Below are 20,275 nucleotides of genomic sequence, written 5' to 3'. Positions count from 1 at the left end.
CCCACAGAGCCCCGTAGAGCCCCGCCCCCTCTACCAAAGAGCCCCGCCCCTTCCCACAGAGCCCCACCCCCTCTACCATAGAGCCCCGCCCCTTCCCAGAGCCCCGCAGAGCCCCGCCCCTTCCCACAGAGCCCCGCCCTCTCCAACTGCCCCCTCCCACTGAGCCCCCCCCACCCCCCATGAGAGCACCGCTACGAGCGGAACCACGTGACGAGTAGGAGGAGCCCCCCGCCCCCACGTGACCGACCGGCAAAGCAACATGGCGGTGTTGGTGTCGACGCTGTTGGTGGTGCTGCTCGCGGGCGGCGCCGCCGCCTCCACCTCCTCCCCCGTCTCCTCCTCCTCCTTCTCCTACCTCGAGGCGGAGGACGCCAACGGGGAGCGATTCAAGATCGAGGGCCGCGTCTCCGTGCCCGGGTTCAAGATGCAGGAGTGGATCTCTGGCGCCCGGGTGCTGGTGGAGGGCGGCGAGTACACGGGGCTGCTCAGGTGAGACCCAGGCCTCGGCGCGTTCATCCGCGGTCACTCCACTGCTCGATGAAGCCTCCCAGAGCCGTGACGACGGTAGAGATACACATCTGATGCGTTTCATATGCTCGTCCGTGCTACGGCAGTGCAAGTATGCACTCGACTACAACACTACAGCAATATAACTACACGTTCACTACATAGGCAAAGATCCCCCGCCTATAGCCTTCAGAGACTGCTGGGGCAAGTGCTGTCAGCGAGCACCGATGAAGGCCGGCACGGCACACGAGGGGGTGGGTGGCCAGCAACACTCCCAGCCGCCTTTGTCTCCCCAGGAGCAATGTTTATACATCGCACTAGGTGCTGTACTTACTTGAGGCTGAGTCGACCTAGGGGAGGTCAAGGACCGTTTCAGATAATCGTCGCTGATGTTGGCCGTGAGCGGGAATCGACCTTCGTCGCGCAGTGCGCAAACCACTGCACCACCACTCCTCCCTACAGAAGTACCGGTATACACTCAACCACAACACTACAACAATAAAACTACACGTTCACTACTAGTACCTATGTAAATTCATTACGCACTACGACAGTATAACCAAACACATTAACGTCACCACCCCAACCGTACAAGTACACAACTGATTGTACACAATAATTGCAGTGTAAACTGGGTACTATGTACACCATTACGCACGCTGCAGCAGTACGTCCACGTACAGCCGTATCGTCTTGTCTGTTGCTGGATGAGGGCCTAGCGAGTCTTGGGAGTTGTTTGACCATACTTCGCTCTCGCTGCTCGCTGCTGGTTCGTGAAGGCGGCGAGTATAAACAATGGGGCAGAGTAGAAGATGGTAACAACGATGGATGTTTTCGCACCGCGCCCTCTGCTGTCAAGGTAGCCGCGCAATCGTCTGCAGCAGGAGGTGGGCGTTGGGTTCAGAGATTACAGACAGCCTTGAACTGACTGTCACCACAGAGATTCGGGGTTCAAAGCCAGCCAAGCCGTCTGAAATAAACCTGGTTCTCAAATAAAAGGTTTTTATGACTTCGACACGGTCAACAATGACCGCGCAACAACAAAAAACCGCAACATTTGGTTCGTCGATTTATTGGGCTAAATTCTAATGACTGTCACGTGACGACATGGCGTGAACGTGCTGCCCTCTATTGTGTCGACCAGGCAAGTAGGGACCTCTGATACCCGCTTCCTGGGGACATTCGCTCACATTACTCTGAGAGATCCGAATGGATGGCTTGCTCTCATGACACAGCTGGGTACCACAATCGGGTTAAAATTTGGGGAGAAAAAAATCTACAATATTACAATAATGTAACTCTTTCAACATAAATTCTATACTATAACTGTACACCCTACATCAGTATAGCTATGCAATTATAATTCCTGTATATGCTCCTTTAAGTGAAACGATTTATGTTTGTGTATGTTTGCATGGATGTGGGTGTGTCCTTAATTTTACTTCAACCGTGAGCAGACTGAATGTTGGAGGAGAAAATTCTACTGTGGGACAATGGTAGTAAATGTAATGTTTAACCTTTTCCCAGCGCAGACATCCAGACTAAATGCTTTAGATAAAAACAATTTGTTACACTACATTGGCCGAGGTGAATAAGCACATATCACAAAAACTCAACACATTTGTCAATAACACTGGCCTAAAAGAGGGGAAACATAAGTGATGTTTGGAGCAATAACCCTTCCTCATAGCAGGAATATTTATGCTTTTGTTAATCATCTTAGAACACTGCAGCACACTAGGGGATGACGTTTGAGCGTGTGTGATACATTTCCTGTGTTTGCCTGGTAATGTGTCGTGTGGCAAGTCCATGAGACGGTTTGCATGCATCAAATATGCTCAAATGACGTTCGTCATGAGATGAAGAATGCGTTCATAACTCTTATAGAGCATTGTAACCCGTTGTAGTGGAGTGGCCCACAGAAGTACACATCACAGAGCTACCTCTGAGATCGGTTCAAGTGACCCCTGGTCTACACAGTAATGGGCAGGACTTTCTCACCCACTTTCCAAAAATTGTTGGTTGCATTATAGTCAAACCATTATTTTTATTCTTAGACCTGTAGCTTTGCCAAGTTAACTGTAGAGCCACATTTTACATTTTTTTGTGCAAGTTTGCTTTTTGCTTGGTCTCCCAAGCTGCCACCACTGTTCTCTTCCAAGCTCCATTTCGTCTCCCTTGCCCTATTTTGCCATACTGTCTACTCATTACAATTATTGATGGCAGGATTGAGATCATCGATGTACACTTGAGAATCCGGTTTAACCACAGATGGCAGGGGATGGATTCAAACCCTGAAACTTCACGGTGGCAGCTCAATGCTCTGACCTCTGAGCCACATGGCCACCTCCGCTCAAATGACGTGGTGTTGACTGGTTTTGCAGAACGGATGGAAGCTTCACCGTGCATAACGTCCCCTCCGGCTCCTATGTTGTGGAGGTAGCATCCCCCTCTTTCAAGTTTGATCCTGTTCGAGTTGACATCACCACGAAGGGGAAAATAAGGTAACTACATCAATATTTTCAAATCAAAGTGCTGTACATTTGTTGCATTCTTTTTTTTGTAGCCGCACATGTAACTTTTAGTCGTATCGATTTGGAGGGGCATAACGATGCCCCACAACAATGTCTCAGATATTACCAATAGTCTTTTAAAATCGCAAAACTTCAACAATGAGTAGAAAGCATAGTGCAGGTGACGGTGCAGGTGGTGAGCAAAAGAATAACCGCTGTATTACGCTCGATGTTCAAACGGAAGTGACAAAGCGTCGTAGGAAAGGTGAAAGTGTGGTTGATATCGGGTGCCATTTGAATCTTCCTTCAACGAGTGTACGTACGATAGAAGAAGAATGCTGATTAAATAGAAAGTAAAGCTAATCACCCTTTAAAGCATTCGGAGATTAAAATTACACGGCAAAGAAGTGTTAAAATTATATCTGCCCAGAACTCATCCACTCTTCAAGGTAAGATCATAAAAAGTATAGGTTAAGCTAAATTATTTAGAAAATACTGCTTAAGATTGTATTTGATAAGTATGATTGCTGTTATCAGTATAAGTATTATTGCTGTTTAAATGTTCTTGAACTCACAATTGGTTATAAATGTGTACATTGTGTTGTAAAATATAGTACAGGTACTATACATGTACAGTACATGCTTTTCTGTACAGGTAAAATACGTATATTTTGGTTGTTAGCTATGAAACACAACATTTCACTAAGTTACTGTCACTATCAGTACCTTATCCCATTGTTTCTTATAGGAGAAATTGCCCCGATTTGCATCGCATAGGCAATGTTTACGCTCTTATGAGCCAACCCCCCCCCTCATTAACATGTAGGATTCCTGTGGGAGAAATGTCCCCGTAATATGAACCTTATGGCGGGACCCTTAGGTCCCATAAGCACCCAGCGCTCGCATAGACATATTGTAATGTAAACAAAAACTTTGCTCTTTTTCACCAATGGGTTTGAAGGATGGTGGCAAGTGTTGTCTTGTTAAACTATGCCTTTAAAACTGAAAACTACTTAACTGCAGTATTTCTATTTATATACACTATCGAAAAAATAATTTACACCCCTCTGTCAATCATCGTGTTTCTTATTGTGGATTTGTGAACACACTTTGTAAACAGTACATAAAATAGTGCGCGTTTTCAATGCGCTGTTCATATTGTAACAAGCGTTTATACCAATGTTACTCTACAGAGTAGTGGGTCGCCGCTCCTCTTATCCGCATTGATACGAGCGGTATGTGGGGACTATGGCTTAATCGCAAAAAAAACTATCTGCACAGATGCATACGGAGAAGAGAAATATCAAACAGGAGGAATTAACGGTGCAATGCATCTCATCTGTTAAATATCTGCAGGTAATAGGTTTGTCATCGATTGATCCTGGCTGCAGACATTGGTAGGTCACAAATAAAAATGAAGATAAGAGAGCAGTTTCACTGTATTATGCATACCGTTGACAAATAAAGGACTGAAGTCGTGTAGGCAGTTTGAGCAGCTTTGGATAAGATATATGATCCTGCCCGTACCCGAGCATGGAGTGCATTCGCTTGTTCAGCTCTTCTGCACATTCGTCCTCGCTGCGTTTGGACGACATGACAACAGAATGATCCGCGCCAGGTGCGTCGCAGCGTTTATGTGCGCAGTGGGACGGAGTCACCAAAAATAAATTAATTAATAAAGATTTTGACTTAGAAGTCCCAACTTTCCAGTCCCTAACGCCGACGTATATAGTGGGGACCCCCTGTAAACATACGGAGTTGGAGTTTAGGTACAGCGTAACAAGTTATGCATTAGACAGATATGAAGCAGGAGAGAGATCACACCCACCATATATACCAGATCTCTGACAGATTAACATCTTAAAATTAATTTATTTCTCATCAATAGAGGGAGAAAGACCACCAGGCTCTGCCATAATGATATACAGTACATATTGCTTCGGGTTCAGTTCTGATAGCATATGTAGTGGTGGTGCGGACGCGCGCCCGCAGTGAGAGATCACGGGGCGGCGCGGGGTGCGTGGTTGGGCACGCGATGTAGGCGTGGTGTTGACGCGCGCGCCGGGAGTGAGAGATTACGGGGCGGCGCGTGGTGCGTGGTTGTGCGCGCTGACACAAGGTGGGAAAGAGGATCGTGGGCAGCGCGCAGTGATTGGTCAACTGGGGTGGGTGCTCTCAGCGACGTCCGCATGAAGGACTATAAAGGGGGACGCGCGGGAGCACTCGGGGAGTTGTTAACCAGTCGAAGACCGAAGACGGAGTTCAGAGGTAGGCCCTGAGACCCCTAGTCCCGCTGTCCTTGTGAGGGCCGGGGCCCTGTGTGGCTCGGAGGCGAGACTGTGGGACCCGTGGTCTGACGTCCCTGTGGACCGAGACTGTGGGACCCAGAGTCGAGACGGACACCCCGGCTGGGTGTGTTCCGAGAGGCTACGGGGCGTAAGAGCCCGTGTGGGTGTAGCCGGGGGAACCCTGTGGGTTAAGGCTGGAGTTAGCCACCCGTGTAATATAAGTTGGTGTTAATAAAAGAGTGTGCTACCCGTAAGGTCGTCTCCCGCCAAGTTCCTACATTACACATACAACAGATCTATATGTGTGAGGCATAAATAATTAGAACATTGATCATGCAATTTGATTTCATGTGCAGTCAGTGCACAAAGCATTTCTACTCTTTACATAGTCATTCCATTGCATTATATTTAGAGGATAAAGCTGAAGAATAAAGACAGTACATATATTGTTAACTGTGTAGCAATTACTACAATATAAATGAATGCTCGTTAAATTGTATCTTGCACGACCAAATTATGAAAGATATTGCCATGTTTATGTAAGAATATGACATCCTATCTCCCAACTGTAATAAACACATACATAGCTGCATATGCACACAAGTGTACACGTGCAGAGACGGAAACGCACACACACCGAGTTCCTGCTTCTTACCTGTACTGCAAGCCGCCACTATGTATGTACGCCTGCCCCAGTCCCAGCTACATTGCCTCTCCCTTCCCCTATGCTGCCGTACTCTCTTCTAAGTACAGCTGCATTTGGAAATTTTTATTCGGCCACATGATAGAAATGTCTGAAGATGCGGTGCATCCCTTATTATTTCACCGTACTTTGTGTTTTAGTTTTGCGTATTAAATTTTTAATGCATATGTTTACATTTAGTTTCTCTGAAAGTGAGGTAACTTATGTATGTCTTATGTTATCTCCATACTCAAATAATAGCTTTTAACCTATACACAAACCTTAAATATCAAAAAGCTAAATTTTATAGTTCACATGCCAGGACCCAAACACACAGGCCAGCTTTTTTAGCAGCCAACACGATGTCTCTGATTTATGTTTGTTCTCTGATCGATTTGTTTCTCACTTATTTTTTTTGGTCAGTGTCCGATATGTCTGATCCATGTAATAGCAGATAGTATAAGTATCCAAATCCTTACACCTAAATAATATCTCCTTGTTTAACTCCTATTGTTATGTGTATAGTCATCCAAGCTCTCAAACCCATGTCTTAATTAACATATATTACCTAAATAATTTACAAGTAAGGAATCACAATTTCCTTTACCTTTGTTGAGCACAGTTGGCCACGTACGGTGTGAAAGACATTCAACATACATATTGATATTGCATGAACAGTGGTAAATACTGTTTTGTATTATAAATATAAAAATCAAAGATGCACATTGCACCTTTGCAGGGCCCGTAAACTGAACTACATCAAGAGCTCTGAGGTGGTGCCAATGCCTTACCCGCTGCGGATGCGAGCCTTCGGAACGCCCAACTACTTCATGAAACGCGAGACGTGGAAATGGACCGACTTCCTCTTCAACCCCATGGTTTGATTCCCCTACAGATGTCTGAGCGTGCACGTGTTAATTTAGTTTACTTGGGACAAAATCGCATACATGCTCGTCACACAAGCAGCTTCTAATCTCTACAGATATACTCATTAAGAAGAATGCAGCGACGCTACTGATGGTGATAAGCGCAGTTGCACACTTTTGCTGGGCTGTAAATTCATGAGTTATTTGTAACATTTATAGCAATAACCAATACAATTGCAGTGACTATACAATCACTGTGGAACAATATTTATACAAGAGGATTGGCACCACTTGTTATGAAAGCTACGTTTGAACTAACTTGCTCTTTTGTGTTTCACAGGTGCTCATGATGGCCCTGCCCTTGCTCATTGTCTTCCTCTTGCCCAAAGTAATGAACACCAATGACCCAGAAATGCGAAAGGTAAGCATAGTTTAATGTATATTCTTGGTTCTTTTGGTAAAGATAGAAAACAAAAATATAACTTAAAAGTTAAAAACCCACGATGTTTTGATCGCAACACAAGCGGTCTTCGTCAGGTGGAGAGAAAAGAGGGGGCAAGCCTCCAAATGTAGCTGCTTATAAGGGCTCCAGAGTGAGTGGGCGGGGAAAAGGGCTGCGCAAGAGACTGGGGGAGAGGGGGGGTAGAGATGGGAGGGGGGGGAATTGACAGGGGGAGAGAGAGGTGGGTAGAAATGGTAGGAGGAGGGAATTGCACCTCGGTCCACCCATCAGACAATGGGGGGGGAAGGAATGGGGTTGCACAAATTCAAGTGCTCCAGAGTGAGTGGGTGGGGGAAAGAGCTGCGCGAGAGACAGTGGGAGAGAGAGGGGGTGGGGCAGAGATAGGGGGGTAGGAGAGAGGGATAGAGATGGGAGGAGGGAGGAATTGTACCTCGGTACACCCATCAGAAAAGGGGGGGGAAGGATGGGGCAGAGACAGGGGGAGAGAGAGAAGGGGTGGAGCAGAGATGGGGGGAGGGGTAGAGATGGAGGGGGGGAATTGCACCTCGCTACGCCCATCCACACTGCTGACGGTAGAGGTTGACAAGGAAACACAAATTTAAGTCATGACACAAAGTGGTTAATAACATCTTTCCAATGATTGCTGAGTTTAAAACCGTCGTCTCGGTTGAAATTGTGTTTGCCCCATTCCTCCCCCCCCCATTGTCTTCATGCAATATGGAAAATAATGTAATTTATCATAATATATTATCCATAATGCTCTACAACTGAGATAAGTGAGGTTTTATACAGTTTCACATGCAAAAGGTATTTGTTAAATTGACAGTAATATATTTTTTTCAATCTTCAAATCTCTGACTCATATGTAATGTTCTTTTTTTATCAAATGGTTACATATAACTATTTGAACTTTTTTTACGTTATTTTATGAACGACCGAATTCAATTAACTTTTAATTATACAATTCTCATCATTGTAATTTGTTTTACTTTACAGGAAATGGAGCAGTCTATGAACATGCTGACACCAAACAAAGATCTTCCCGACGTGTCCGAACTCATGACGCGCATCTTCACCACGAAGAAAGCCGTTAAGAGCAGCAGCACTACGAAAGTCAGTAAGCCAGGGCCGGTTAAGAGGAGATAGATGACAACTGTCACCTGCACCCTCTGATCCTTCCCTCTCTTCACACAACCACAGCAGTGGCTGCAGTTCTTTTTTGTTCCACTCTGCCCCATTGCCCAAAACGAGACATCAATATTTAGTAACATTGTTTTATATTTAAAAGAAGCTCGATTTTATTGATCCAATTTATAACTTTGAATCCCTTGTCAGAAATTGGAATAAAATCTTGGCGAATTTATAGTTTGAGAAAAAACATCGCATCAAGATACGTTTCTCACGATATCGTGTTGCTGCGTGTTTTTATGCCACAACTGCCCATAGAACAGGTTATCTCATAATACTAATTACATTTTCCAAACACACGTCCAAATTTAATGGTAATTTGTTATGTTTATTATGTTTCTAGTTATTAGAAATTTCCTCGTGAGGCTGTCCTCAGATAACCATTAGTATATGTGTATATACATAACAGATTAAATAGAAATAACAACAGGTTATTTTTATTTGAACTGTTATTTTATTTATATGTACATATTACGCCAGTAGTTTTTTCTAAGCTCGCAAATTTTTTTCTGGCTTGCACCACAATGCGTTGTGCATTAATGGTAAAACACACTGAAGGAAAGTGCAAATCTAAACCCTTTTAAAACGACCTAACGTTTTGCAGGTAAACATGCAAAATGACTCATCCGTGGTCACTCTTGGATTAAATACTTTATTATTATTATTTAAGTGATGACAAATGCAGATTTAGCCAAGATATTGTTTTAATAAAATGTGAGAGCCAGTTTGTTTAAATGAATGTCATCAATTATTTGAATTCATACAAAAATCTGCAAATAAATCCTGCACGCCTAAAACCAATGGAAAAATTAAGCAGGGAATGCTTTCCAAACATAAACTTAGACGCACAACAATATTTAAGATTTACATTTTGTGGTACATAAGAAATCTGTGACTGCAATTTGAAAATAAATCCCTTTTCTTCACTCATATCATTTCCGTTAGTCCTTGTGTTACTTTCATACCAAGTACTGAGCAGAGTAAATCATCGTTAAGTGTAGTTACAAGATCTCAATTTATATCATTACCTCTGCTTGGGGACGGGGGGGGGGAAATGTGGATATTTGTAATTTTTCACATCCAGAACACATGAGCCCCATAAATGACAACTCTTGTGTAATGTTGGTTGGCGATGTTTCTTGCAGATGAGTAAACAGACCACGCACAGCCAGCCCATATACAGGTTTCCCTCATTGTGTGCGGATTCAGTTTGTGCAATTTCGTGCTGTATATGCGGCTATAACATATTTCTACCCAAAATTTTCAATATGCGGTTTGAATTCACTCCTTTGCGGTCGGACATGGGCCCACATTGTGTAGTGTGTACTGTATTGGAACGCCGCACGAAGCGAAGGAACTCTTTACTTCCCATGCATAGGGCACTGCAGTTGCTGGCTCAATGCAATCGACCGTTTCCCTAAACAATTCTAAGCTGGTAAGAGACATTTGCAACCTTTATAGGCATGTCGTCCTTGAAAATAAGCTGTTTAGCCCCATTGGGCCTTACAACATATGATGCATTGAAAAGATGATACATTTAAAACATGATAAAAAGAGCTTACTGACATTCCACAACTGTTTATTATTGATTCGTTCTGCTTTCAAATAACTTGGCACACAGTTTTGGCATACACAGTTCTTAATCAGGTGGGAGTGGCAGCAGCAAGAAAGTATGAATATGGGTTGGAGTTGGTGACTTGCAAAATAATATAAACTTTGTGTTTGTAAAGGCAATGCACTTTTTCTACCTGTATTCACATTTAAGGGTGATGTAAAACAATGTTCATTATGCACTATCATGATGGATTATAAGGAATAATATAATATACATTGGTCTGTTTTACCCTGTAAATAAATAACATTTAGGTCCATCAGCCTATCAGCTTGTGGACCACTGATTTCAAGCAATATTTGTTTAATCGGGCAAACTGGACAGGTTTTGGCTTGATCCGCGATTTAATAGAGTTTGCTGTGAGTTGTGGCACTGGGTTGCCTTGATAATCTGATAGGGAGGAAGTCTCCACAAACCCCATGCGGCTCAGCAGCACAGTACAGCAGCATTGTACAACGTGTGTAATGGATTGTTGTCGTAGATTAGTTTGCAACAACTTTGTGCTGCAAAATATTTATTGATATGCATTTCGGCTGATGGACCATGCTGTCATGGCGAAAACAAACCCCTATCTTTCATATTCCACGGCTCACAATTCAACATGACAGCACGTACACTGTTGTGCATTTTTGCTGTGCTGACGCTTTAGTCTTTCCCATTCAGGAATGGCAACAACTTGTTTTAAAAAAAGGCCTCGCTCAGCTGATTAGACAAAATCAGGACCAGTCCATGGTTTGCTGCTTAAAACAAATGCTGTGGAAAAACATTGGGCCAGAAAGCTCATAAGTTAATGCACTCAAATGGAATTATATTTTGTATGGAAACAGATCCTTGTCTGTTTATAACTTTATTCGCTTGAAAATATAACCAATATTCACTATAATACAGTTAAATTATTGTACAGCTTTGTGTTCTTGGTGTAAATTGGTAGTGGGGTGCTGTGATTACGCAATGGTGAGTGAGCGTCTTGATGATTAGAAATGCATGATGAGGAATGAAGTGCCTGTCGAGCCGGTAGCTGTGATCCATGGCAACGCAGAGAAAATTCGACGTTTTGGTGACCGCACAGCAGCAGCTGCGACAGTAATGGCTACTGAACATTGGGGCCAGATGACCGGAAGGGAAGTGTGATTGTGCAATGACTTATCACAATTAAGAGATAACAGAAATAACTCGACAACTGATTAAACATTGTTTTGTCTTTTTTTTTCTTTCTGTTGAGTAACTTAACGGAATTGTTTCTCCTTGACAAGCCACTTCGTTGCTGTCCAGCGACTTGCACGTTTTGTTTTGACGGTTGAATCTTGAGCAGCAGAATGCTCTGGCGAGTGGATGGAATGCGTCACGTATAGTTAGTCTCATTTTTCATTTATTGCATTTTCATTCGCTGTGTTTCTTTGAAAATAAAATAACATAGAAGGCCGTTTACATGTGTATCATTGTCATCAATAGAAAGTGTATTATGACGGGAACTAATAACCCAAAAACCTTTATTATGAATAATATTGGTCGCGAAAGCCAATGTGCTGAACTGGTATCAAACAAATTGTTACATATATCCATGTGACCGGTTTGACAAAATAAGTTACACGATTTTTAAAACGTGTATCAGTGTCTTAACAGAAGAGTGATATGGAAACGAGTATGTTCAACTTCATATCGCTGATGTGTGTGCTGTGGGAACACCTAAACATTACACGAGTGCATCTATATTCATATTCTTGTTTATGATCCATATTTGTTTTTTGGCTAGGCCACGTAGTATAGTTTTATGGCAAACTGAAACCACGACATTGCCTTGCCAAAAAATAACATGATGAGAGTATCGACTAGGAAACCCCACGTTTTTATTGGTGGCGGTTCGTGACATTTCCATTAGGTGGTGGGGCTGTTGTGAGTGACCTCTGAAAATATGGTGTTCTAATTATGAAAAACCTCGTCATGTTATTGGCCTTCTCGTGAAAGTGATATAACTGTCTTGTCTTTACCAACAACGGTAGGCATTTATAAACAATACGAAACAAAACAAAGCACTAAAATGCTGTCCCCATGACCCTCAAGTCCACACTACACAACCCCCTTGCCACTGCCAAAAGCTTCGAGTGTGTGCACGGTGCAACCTAGCGTTGTGTCATAGTAATTACAGCCATGGGCGCCTTTTTCACGGCCCTGAATGGGTATCAAACGGCGTGGCTACAATGCGAAGATTATCGTAATTAATGAAGGGATATATCTCTCACTCGGATGCCTTCACAGCTGCCCCGAGACCTCCCCAAGGCATAAATCAGACTTGCAGCGGTTTCTAATATGAACTTAAAATGTTACCTTCATTAGGCAATTCACGTTGAAATAATCATATTTAAAAACATTTAAACACAACAAAATAATGTATAAAAAATATATTTTTATTTGAAACATAATTTGTCACCTCCAGCTGCTTGGTGGCGCGTGGCGCAACGCCCCTAGTGGACGAACCTCGCCTGCGTTTTATGTTGATATCAATATGCAAGATGACACTTTATGAATAAATTCAAGACAGTGGTATTCCTGTCGGGGGACACGTAAACATCCCATGTCATTCACACTAATACCACAACGTGCGCAAAATGGAACGTTGATGGTCATTTTTCAATATTTGCACAAAAAAGCCATGGCTTGTTGATTGGATTGTGGATGGGGTGGGGGGGTCCTGCACAAACGTAACATGTTCTAAAAAAAAAGATACAAAGAATGTTTCCTGAAACAAAAAACACATGCCTGTGCCCTTCCTTGATAATTATTCTCAGAATCCTTAAGAATACAGCCCAGCTCCGTGCAAGCTGTGCGCAGCTTTGATCTTTATTTCCTCTTGTGAGGATGTCTCGCTTGGGGTCTCGATATCCCACGTGGCTCCACTCGGCCCTCCTTGTCCCACGCACCGGGCCTAGTGCACACAGAGGGCTTCTGCGCTTACGGACACGCGAGGGAGCTGTTGCTGCGCGAACAGCCACAGTACTTGGTAACAATGTGCATGCGTGTTCCCGCACTTTAGCATTGTTAAAGTAATTTACTTTTATAACATCGTAATGTTGCGATTTAACAACCATGATGCTCACAGAGCCTTCAGTTACGTGTTATCGTCGTGCAACCAAGGGAAAGGCCAGCGGGATTGAGAATCTGCATGATTCCTTTTGGATTTTTTTCAATAAAGGAAAAATCAGCCGATGGATAACGGGGGTCAATCCGAGGTCGCGCATAATAGCACTTAATATGGTTGTGGATAAAAGGAGGTTCACTCTCGTTGCACGATATCGAGCATTCGGGACAAGGCTAGGGAAGCAATTTAGTTGGGAGGGCGGGGTGAGTTACAATAAAAAAACAACTTCAAACAAACATTAAATCAGTGGGCTTCGAGCATCAACCGTTTGTGAGGTTTGTCGGGTCCCCTCGGCAAGAGCGCCTCCTGCCTGGGCCGAGCAGAGTCGCTTCGACTTCCTCTCCGTGCGTGGAGTGGGCACACCCCGCGTCTGAGATGGTGGCCTGGGATTGCAAAATGAATACTAAACAACCCCGCTGCAGGGCTGCACTGCATGTGGGGTTCTTGAGGCCACGGGAAGCAGTGTTCTGGGTTGCGCTGTGACCATGCATGGAGCGCATGGGCAGTTCGTGGTGCTTTTTAACACGTAGGCTTACTAGTTAGGGATGCTGTTGGCTTCCGATGAGGGGTGTGAGCTCCAGCTTCTATTGAGATGCCATCGTCCCGGGATCATAAATCCAGAGTCAATTCGTCTCGTCCCGTTCCACTATCTGCTTTGTGTCACGCCTCAACGTTGTTGCCATTAGCAGAGTACATGCAGCGTCAGCGTAACGTTTGCATAAACGGGAGGAAATGGCTTTTCGTGGCGTGATATTTGGTGCAACATATCCAATTCCGCAGATTCTCTTACGCAATATCAGCTTTGCCTGTGTCTCGCGAGCGTGAGAATGCGTTCAGGGCGATGGTGCATCATCGATGGTGATCTTTCCGTGCCTCGTGTTTGGTGGCACCGCAGCGCCTGCCATGCGTGACCATTGAGGACCGCACGCGGTGAAGGAGAGCGGTTCGCGGGGGTATGGTGAGGTCTAGGGGGGTGTAGAGGGGAGCCCTGGGGGGGGGGGGTGAGGCAGAAGTGGTGGGGTTGTTCACGACAGACAACACGGAGACAGACGCAGAGGCGACTCAAGTGACGGGGAGAGCTCGAGACGAGATGCAGTGGGACACAAGAAGACGGGGAAAGTTTATACGGAGCGAGAGATAACGTGGAGATAGTCGTCGAAATGCACAGAAACACTGGCCAGAGAGACAAACGGAGGAGACGACTCAATAGACACGGAGCGAGGCACTCAGACGTAGTGACAAGACGACAACAAGAGAGCAGATACGGAGAGATAGAGACGGTCGCAAGCAGAGACCAACAAACACAGTGACCAGAAAACCCACAAGAGACACGGAAACCAACAAAGACACGAAGACCAACAAAGACACGGCCATACGGAGAGGGACGCTCGCCTGTTCGTCTCACTGCACCCTGCGCTGATGTTCGTCTGTTTTAGGGGTAAGAGATAATCATTAAAACATAAACTGGAGTAGGAGGAGGGGACACATACCCGATTCCCGTGGTTGAGTGTCGGCCCTATAATCATGGCACTGCTAGCCATGGTAACACTATACGTTGCATCCTCCTTTAATATAAAACACGATGACCCATTTATATGGGGACTCGTGTTCAATGTGCGGGCCGCGTGGCTGTTGCGTCCAGCAGTGGATAGAGCGCGGCAGTAAGGCACGACCACTCCTACCTGCGCACGGCACCACGCCACCTCTCAAGGTGTTTTCCGTGGCTGTCGTTCCGTGCGCCTCGCTCAGATGTCGACTTCGTCCCTGTACGCGCCCGCTTCCTTTGCATCCGCTGCTCGTTAATCCGGCGGTACAGAGCAGAGACGAAGACGGAGAACAGATGGTGAGCGAGACTGAGAACGAGAGATAGGTTGTGTTCCCATGACCAAACACATCTGGGCAATGTTAGTGCTGGTCTATTATTAGCACATGGTGCGCGTGTGACCTCTCTCTCGTGTTTGTATGTTGGGGACTGCCGTTGACACACATTTACTAAACCAATGATTTGCATTCTAAACTTATGGTTGTGTTCACGCGCATTCCCGCAAGATTGGCTGTTCGCGCCTTATTCATGTCGCGGCTCTGCAACAAATCCCATTCATATCCAGTTGTCCGCTCATAACCCAGCAGCAGCAGCAATTTTACCCCTCAATGATCAACACCAGCGGCGCCAAAGACAAAGACCCCCGTGTAGCCTCAACAGACAGTTGGGGCAAGTGCTGTTAGCGAGCACCCATACGACGGGTTGGGTGGCCACGACCACGTCCGGCCGCTTTTGTCTCCAAAGTGGCGATGTTTACACACCACCCCACTCCATCCCACACTACCCCACTCCATCCCACACCACCAAACTCAATCCCACACCACCCAACTCAATCCCACACCACCCCATTCCATCCCACACCACCGCTCTCCATCCCACACCACCGCATTCCATCCCACCCCACCCCACTCCATCCCACACCACCCCACTCCATCCCACACCACCCAACTCAATCCCACACCACCCCACTCCATCTCACTCCACCCCACGCACGGGCGCGAGGGCGAGGGCGCACCCGGTCGGAAATGCCAGAGAGCTCAGCCCGGCGCAGTCGCGGCCACACTGCACGCACGCCCCTCCCGCAGCCCCGCTCCGCCCCGACTACTACCACCGCCGCCGCTGCTGCTTACATGCGTACACAGCACGGTGCACGCAGTTGGCGTAACATCGAGACAAAGGTTCAGCCCCCGCAATTGCCTGCTCGCGTGTCACTTGCTGGCGGATAGTGACGGGCTGGGGCTTAACAAAAAAAATTATCGACCCAGGCATTTTGGTGTGAACGCACCACGGCCCAACATTGCCGTGCGGTCATCCCACCGAGAGCGTAAATAATTAGCATTGAAGCGTGCACATTAGAGGTGGTAAAATATTGAATAAAATGTGTTCACATTTGGCAATTTCCCCACACAGCCCGGTCCACCGGCCCTCGGAATGGACCGGCCCCATCGGGCATTTGCCCGACGGGCTGCTGCCCCTGAGGCCCAGTCCATGCCTGCTGGCGGATTCACTTTGAGCCAGCGTTAACTTGCGTCGAAGACAGGAAACTCGCCCCGAGCCTCGTGTTGTGTATCAGAGGCTCCAACTTGTGATCTGCCCCGCAGAGCTCAATGATGTCTCAAAGATCCTCCAGCGTCAACGGACAGAGGAGCAGCCCTGCGATCGCTGGTGCACGCCACAGCTAGCGGGAAGGACCTACAGCAAAGGAAGTTCTAGAGACTCCCCTCTAGTGGAGGGTATTTGGCCTCCTCTTCCACGCGGAACAGAACGTCTTCGAAGAGATATGGGAGTACGCACACTTCCCACCCCCAGTGGCGTCACTGGGGTTGGTGTCACCCAGTGCGGTAACTCGTGGTGTCACCCAGTGTGGTAACTCATGGTGTCACCCAGTGTGGTAACTCATGGTGTCACCCAGTGCGGTAACTCATGGTGTCACCCCCCATGGACCTCCTCCCGTACCAGACCATACAGAATCCTTAGTCATGTTTTTGTACTAAAGTTACTCGTAAATGGTAATTCCCGTTTATCACTGAATGGAATGGCAATAGTGACATAAACAACTAGCAAAATTAAAATTACATCTTTAAATTACAATATCATACGCACATCCTAAATGCATTTACATAGTTTCATATGGTTAAAGTGAAAGTTCGATAAGAAAACAATATAATTGGAAATAAAAACGTTTAAGAACTACATCAAAATTACGTTCATTTTAACATTAAACTTAACCGTTACATGATATACATTAATGTATTAGGTTTGCATTATCAATAACGGCCCAAATAATGTAGAAGTTGTAGACAAATGCACATGGAAATATACTCATAAATGAAATAATACCAAAAAAATTAACAGGAAAAGATACATAAACATTTCAGCACTTAGTGAACATCTCGACTAAATCAGATCTTTCTTTTCCTGGCATTCAAAGCTGTGAACCTGTGAATCACTTAATCGAAATCAATGCCTTTCGCCAACTCACTTTCAATTTATAATATCGCAAGATCAGAAAGCCTTGACTGTCCCATGGTAGATCGCAAATAGTTCTTTATAAGTTCAGCTTTGAAAAGCTCCTCTCACATGAAGCCACTGCCACACGGATCGTCAGAAATAATTTTAGGCTTAGTGAAAGGGTTGGGAGAGATTCTATCAGGGGCGGTTTCTTCATTAGGGCGATTGGACGACGCACCACCAATGTCATTCAACCACAGAGTCACGCTAGCCGTCACTGTGCCTCTGGATATAGTCCAATCAGCGTCATGCTACGTTCTGTGGAGTACCGCCTCTTTTTGGGCGATTTCCCTCCGGCTGAGAATCGCCCCGAGTGGTCCCATAGACTTACATTCAAAGATGTTTTTTTTCGAACGGGGGGCGCTGCAATGCATTCTCTATGGCTTCCGGGAGGGCTCGCACTAACGTGCTTACGTCATCACGTTTCATCCAACAAAATTATTTGTCGCCACCTAGTGGAATCTTTAATAAAAGAAACATGAGTGGATTGTATTAATAGTGAGTATAGAAACAAACAAGATGTATTGTAAGAGTCACTTTATTTTTCATTAATATTAAAGAAGTGAAGTTGCCTTTACATGCTTAAGCTGTTAATTTATCCTTTGCATGGGTGGACCTTATCCTTATCAATCATCCAGACATTTGCCCCCCCTGAGAGATTTTGCAGGAGCCGCCACTGGATTCTATGAAGTCCCATTCAGCTATGAATGCCAAAACGTCTAATGTTGCCCAATCTTTGACTTCTTCCAGATCAATCTCTGCTGCTTTCCGGTGCCTTCTCAGCCTTGGTATTTCTATTATAAGCTCACTCTCAGATACCTCATCATAGAAAGTGAGTAATTTGGAATGGACACCTTTAACTCTTCTTCTATGGCAGATATGAGACTCTTCGCTTGAACAGCCTCAAACATGGCTGCTACTTCCTTGATGGCTCTTGATCTGATCTGGAGTTCAGAATGAAAGCGCTCAATGCACTCAAGCATCGCCCTCTTATTTTCTTCTTGCAGAGTGAGTCAAGTATCGTTTGCCTGCTCCCCTGCCATCCTCATCTTGAACCTGGCTCTTCTCTCTACTGCTATTTCATATTCGTCTGATTTTAAAAGCGCCTGTTCAATTGCATGCTCCAGGTGTCTGCTCCTTGTTCTGGAAAAAGTCTTAGCGCCTCTCGCTTTTTCACCACCTTGTCGAGAGTTAAGCCCTCAGTCTGCATGTATTGCTGTGTAAGATTAACTTCCTCAAGTACATCGCACCATAAGTACGGGTAGCACAGAAAAGTTAATCACAGAGAGCAGGCAAAATACCTTGTGCTGCTCCTCTTGTGTCCAATTTTCTATGTGGATCACAAAGAGCTTCAATCGCCGCCACAAACTTATCAAATTTTTCTTTAACTGGCTTAACTGCAGCATGATGAGCACTCCAGCGTGTGTTGTTGATAGCCTTTTCACTGGCAATCCAGTATGGTCAATTAACACATCCCATCGATAAGTGAAAGCAGCAAAGAAAAAAACATTGTCTCAAGAATTCCAAAAAATGTCACACGCGATGCATTTTCAGCAAAAGTGCTGACCGCACAAGTTAAGCGAATGATCCACACATCCATTAAAAATAGCTTTCTTGTTCTTTCCCTTAACAATGGCTTGTACGCCTCCATGGATTCCAGCCATAGTGGCAGCATTATCGTAACCTTGAGCGCTGCACATCATGATGTCCAGTCCGTCACTTTCCAGTTTTTAAGAATATCAGAATTGAGGTCAGCAGCTTTTTTCCCCCTTAAAGGGAACAATCCTAGAAATACTTCTTTCACTTCAACTTTCCTATTGTTTATTTTTACATATCTGATCACTTCGGACATCTGATCAGTATGTGATATGTCAGGTGTGCTGTCGAACATGATCCCAAAGTTCTTCGCAGACTTTATGTCCATGACAAGCTTCTCCTTCACATGATTTGCCAGGGCACTTATAAACTCATTCTGAGTTTTTGGTGCAAGATAAGAGACTGATACTTTAAGTTTACATGTGCTCCGCTTTAATCTCATTCGGTGCTCTTTCAGCACTGGATCATATTTTGAAAGCATCTTAACCATCTCAAGAAAGTTCCGTTTATTCAATGAAGATTCGTCTTCCTTGTGGCCATGGAATGCCAGATTCTGCTTGGCAAGAAACAATGTGATATCAAGCAATCTGTGCAAGATGTCCCTCCACTTTTTCTTCGCCATTTCCATAAAAGCAATAGTTTCGGCGTCAATGGTTTTGCGCAGCCTCAGTCCTGCTGCCAATGTTTTCCACTTTTCAAGGCGACGCAGGTGCTCTTCGGATGTCTCATGGTTATGCACTTTCGGGCTCAGTTTCCACCACTTCTGAAACCCAGTCACAAATGTGGATGTCGTATCTGTAGCACTTAACGGCAAACAGTCGGCAGCAAAAACAGTATCAATTCTCGCTGACGCGTGAGTAAACCATCCATGACCGCAGAATTTTTTCACCATTTGGCATCACCTTGTAAAACCACTCTTTTGCAAGCTGGCGCACATCTCCCTTTGCTTGTGCATCTTGCCTTGCCGCGACACTGAAAGGCCCGTCTTTGTTCTGGAAAGAAGCACTTCACCCTTTTGCTGATTTCAACCCAAAAATGATCTGGAACTGGTATCTCCCAGAGAGAAACGTCACGTAAAATTAGCAAATCTTTCTCCTTAACGTGACTCATCTCATTTACATACAATGGCTAGAGTCACTTTCAGCACTCTCTTCTGCTTCAAATTCTTCAATTTCCATTCCTTGCTCTTCTGCTTCAAATTCTGCCATTTCCACTCTTTGCTCTTCTGCTACAAAATATTAGATTTTCACTCCTTGCTCTTCTGCAGAATGCATGCTAGCATTAGAAGAATCAGCTTTATCAATTGGAGACTGACGAGCAGTGTCTTTTGATGAACCCTGGACATCATCCGGTCTATTGACATATTGAAG

General features: G+C 45.0%; 2 protein-coding genes across 2 annotated transcripts in view; both read left to right on the top strand.

Annotated features, from left to right (window-relative positions):
• The first annotated feature begins 230 nt into the window (after positions 1-230).
• Positions 231-11,545, top strand: EMC7 (ER membrane protein complex subunit 7). Its single transcript, XM_078595888.1, has 5 exons — positions 231-489; positions 2,892-3,011; positions 6,730-6,868; positions 7,197-7,277; positions 8,316-11,545. Exons 1-5 carry the CDS (start codon positions 260-262, stop codon positions 8,463-8,465), a joined length of 720 nt encoding a protein of 239 aa, XP_078452014.1. The 5' UTR covers positions 231-259; the 3' UTR covers positions 8,466-11,545.
• Positions 11,546-14,779: 3,234 nt separating this feature from the next.
• The window catches only part of LOC144720142 (platelet-derived growth factor receptor alpha-like), a 52,192-nt gene continuing 46,696 nt past the window's right edge, over positions 14,780-20,275 (top strand). Inside the window, 1 exon segment of the mRNA XM_078596649.1 lies at positions 14,780-14,797. Coding sequence (XP_078452775.1) covers positions 14,780-14,797 — 18 coding nt within the window.

The sequence above is a fragment of the Lampetra planeri genome, chromosome 7 (assembly GCF_965212315.1).
Source record: "Lampetra planeri chromosome 7, kcLamPlan1.2.h2, whole genome shotgun sequence".
Lineage (NCBI taxonomy): Eukaryota > Metazoa > Chordata > Hyperoartia > Petromyzontiformes > Petromyzontidae > Lampetra > Lampetra planeri.
The sequence above is the reverse complement of the archived record's forward strand: the minus strand, read 5'-3'. Positions and strand labels throughout refer to the sequence as shown.

What these genes read in the sequence shown, in the direction of transcription:
- EMC7 (XM_078595888.1), top strand. Translation starts at nt 260, where the DNA reads ATGGCGGTGTTGGTGTCGACGCTGTTGGTGGTGCTGCTCGCGGGCGGC. An exon ending in GAGTACACGGGGCTGCTCAG is followed by an intron (nt 490 to 2,891) that starts GTGAGACCCAGG and finishes CTGGTTTTGCAG; the next exon opens with AACGGATGGAAGCTTCACCG. An exon ending in ACTTCCTCTTCAACCCCATG is followed by an intron (nt 6,869 to 7,196) that starts GTTTGATTCCCC and finishes TGTGTTTCACAG; the next exon opens with GTGCTCATGATGGCCCTGCC.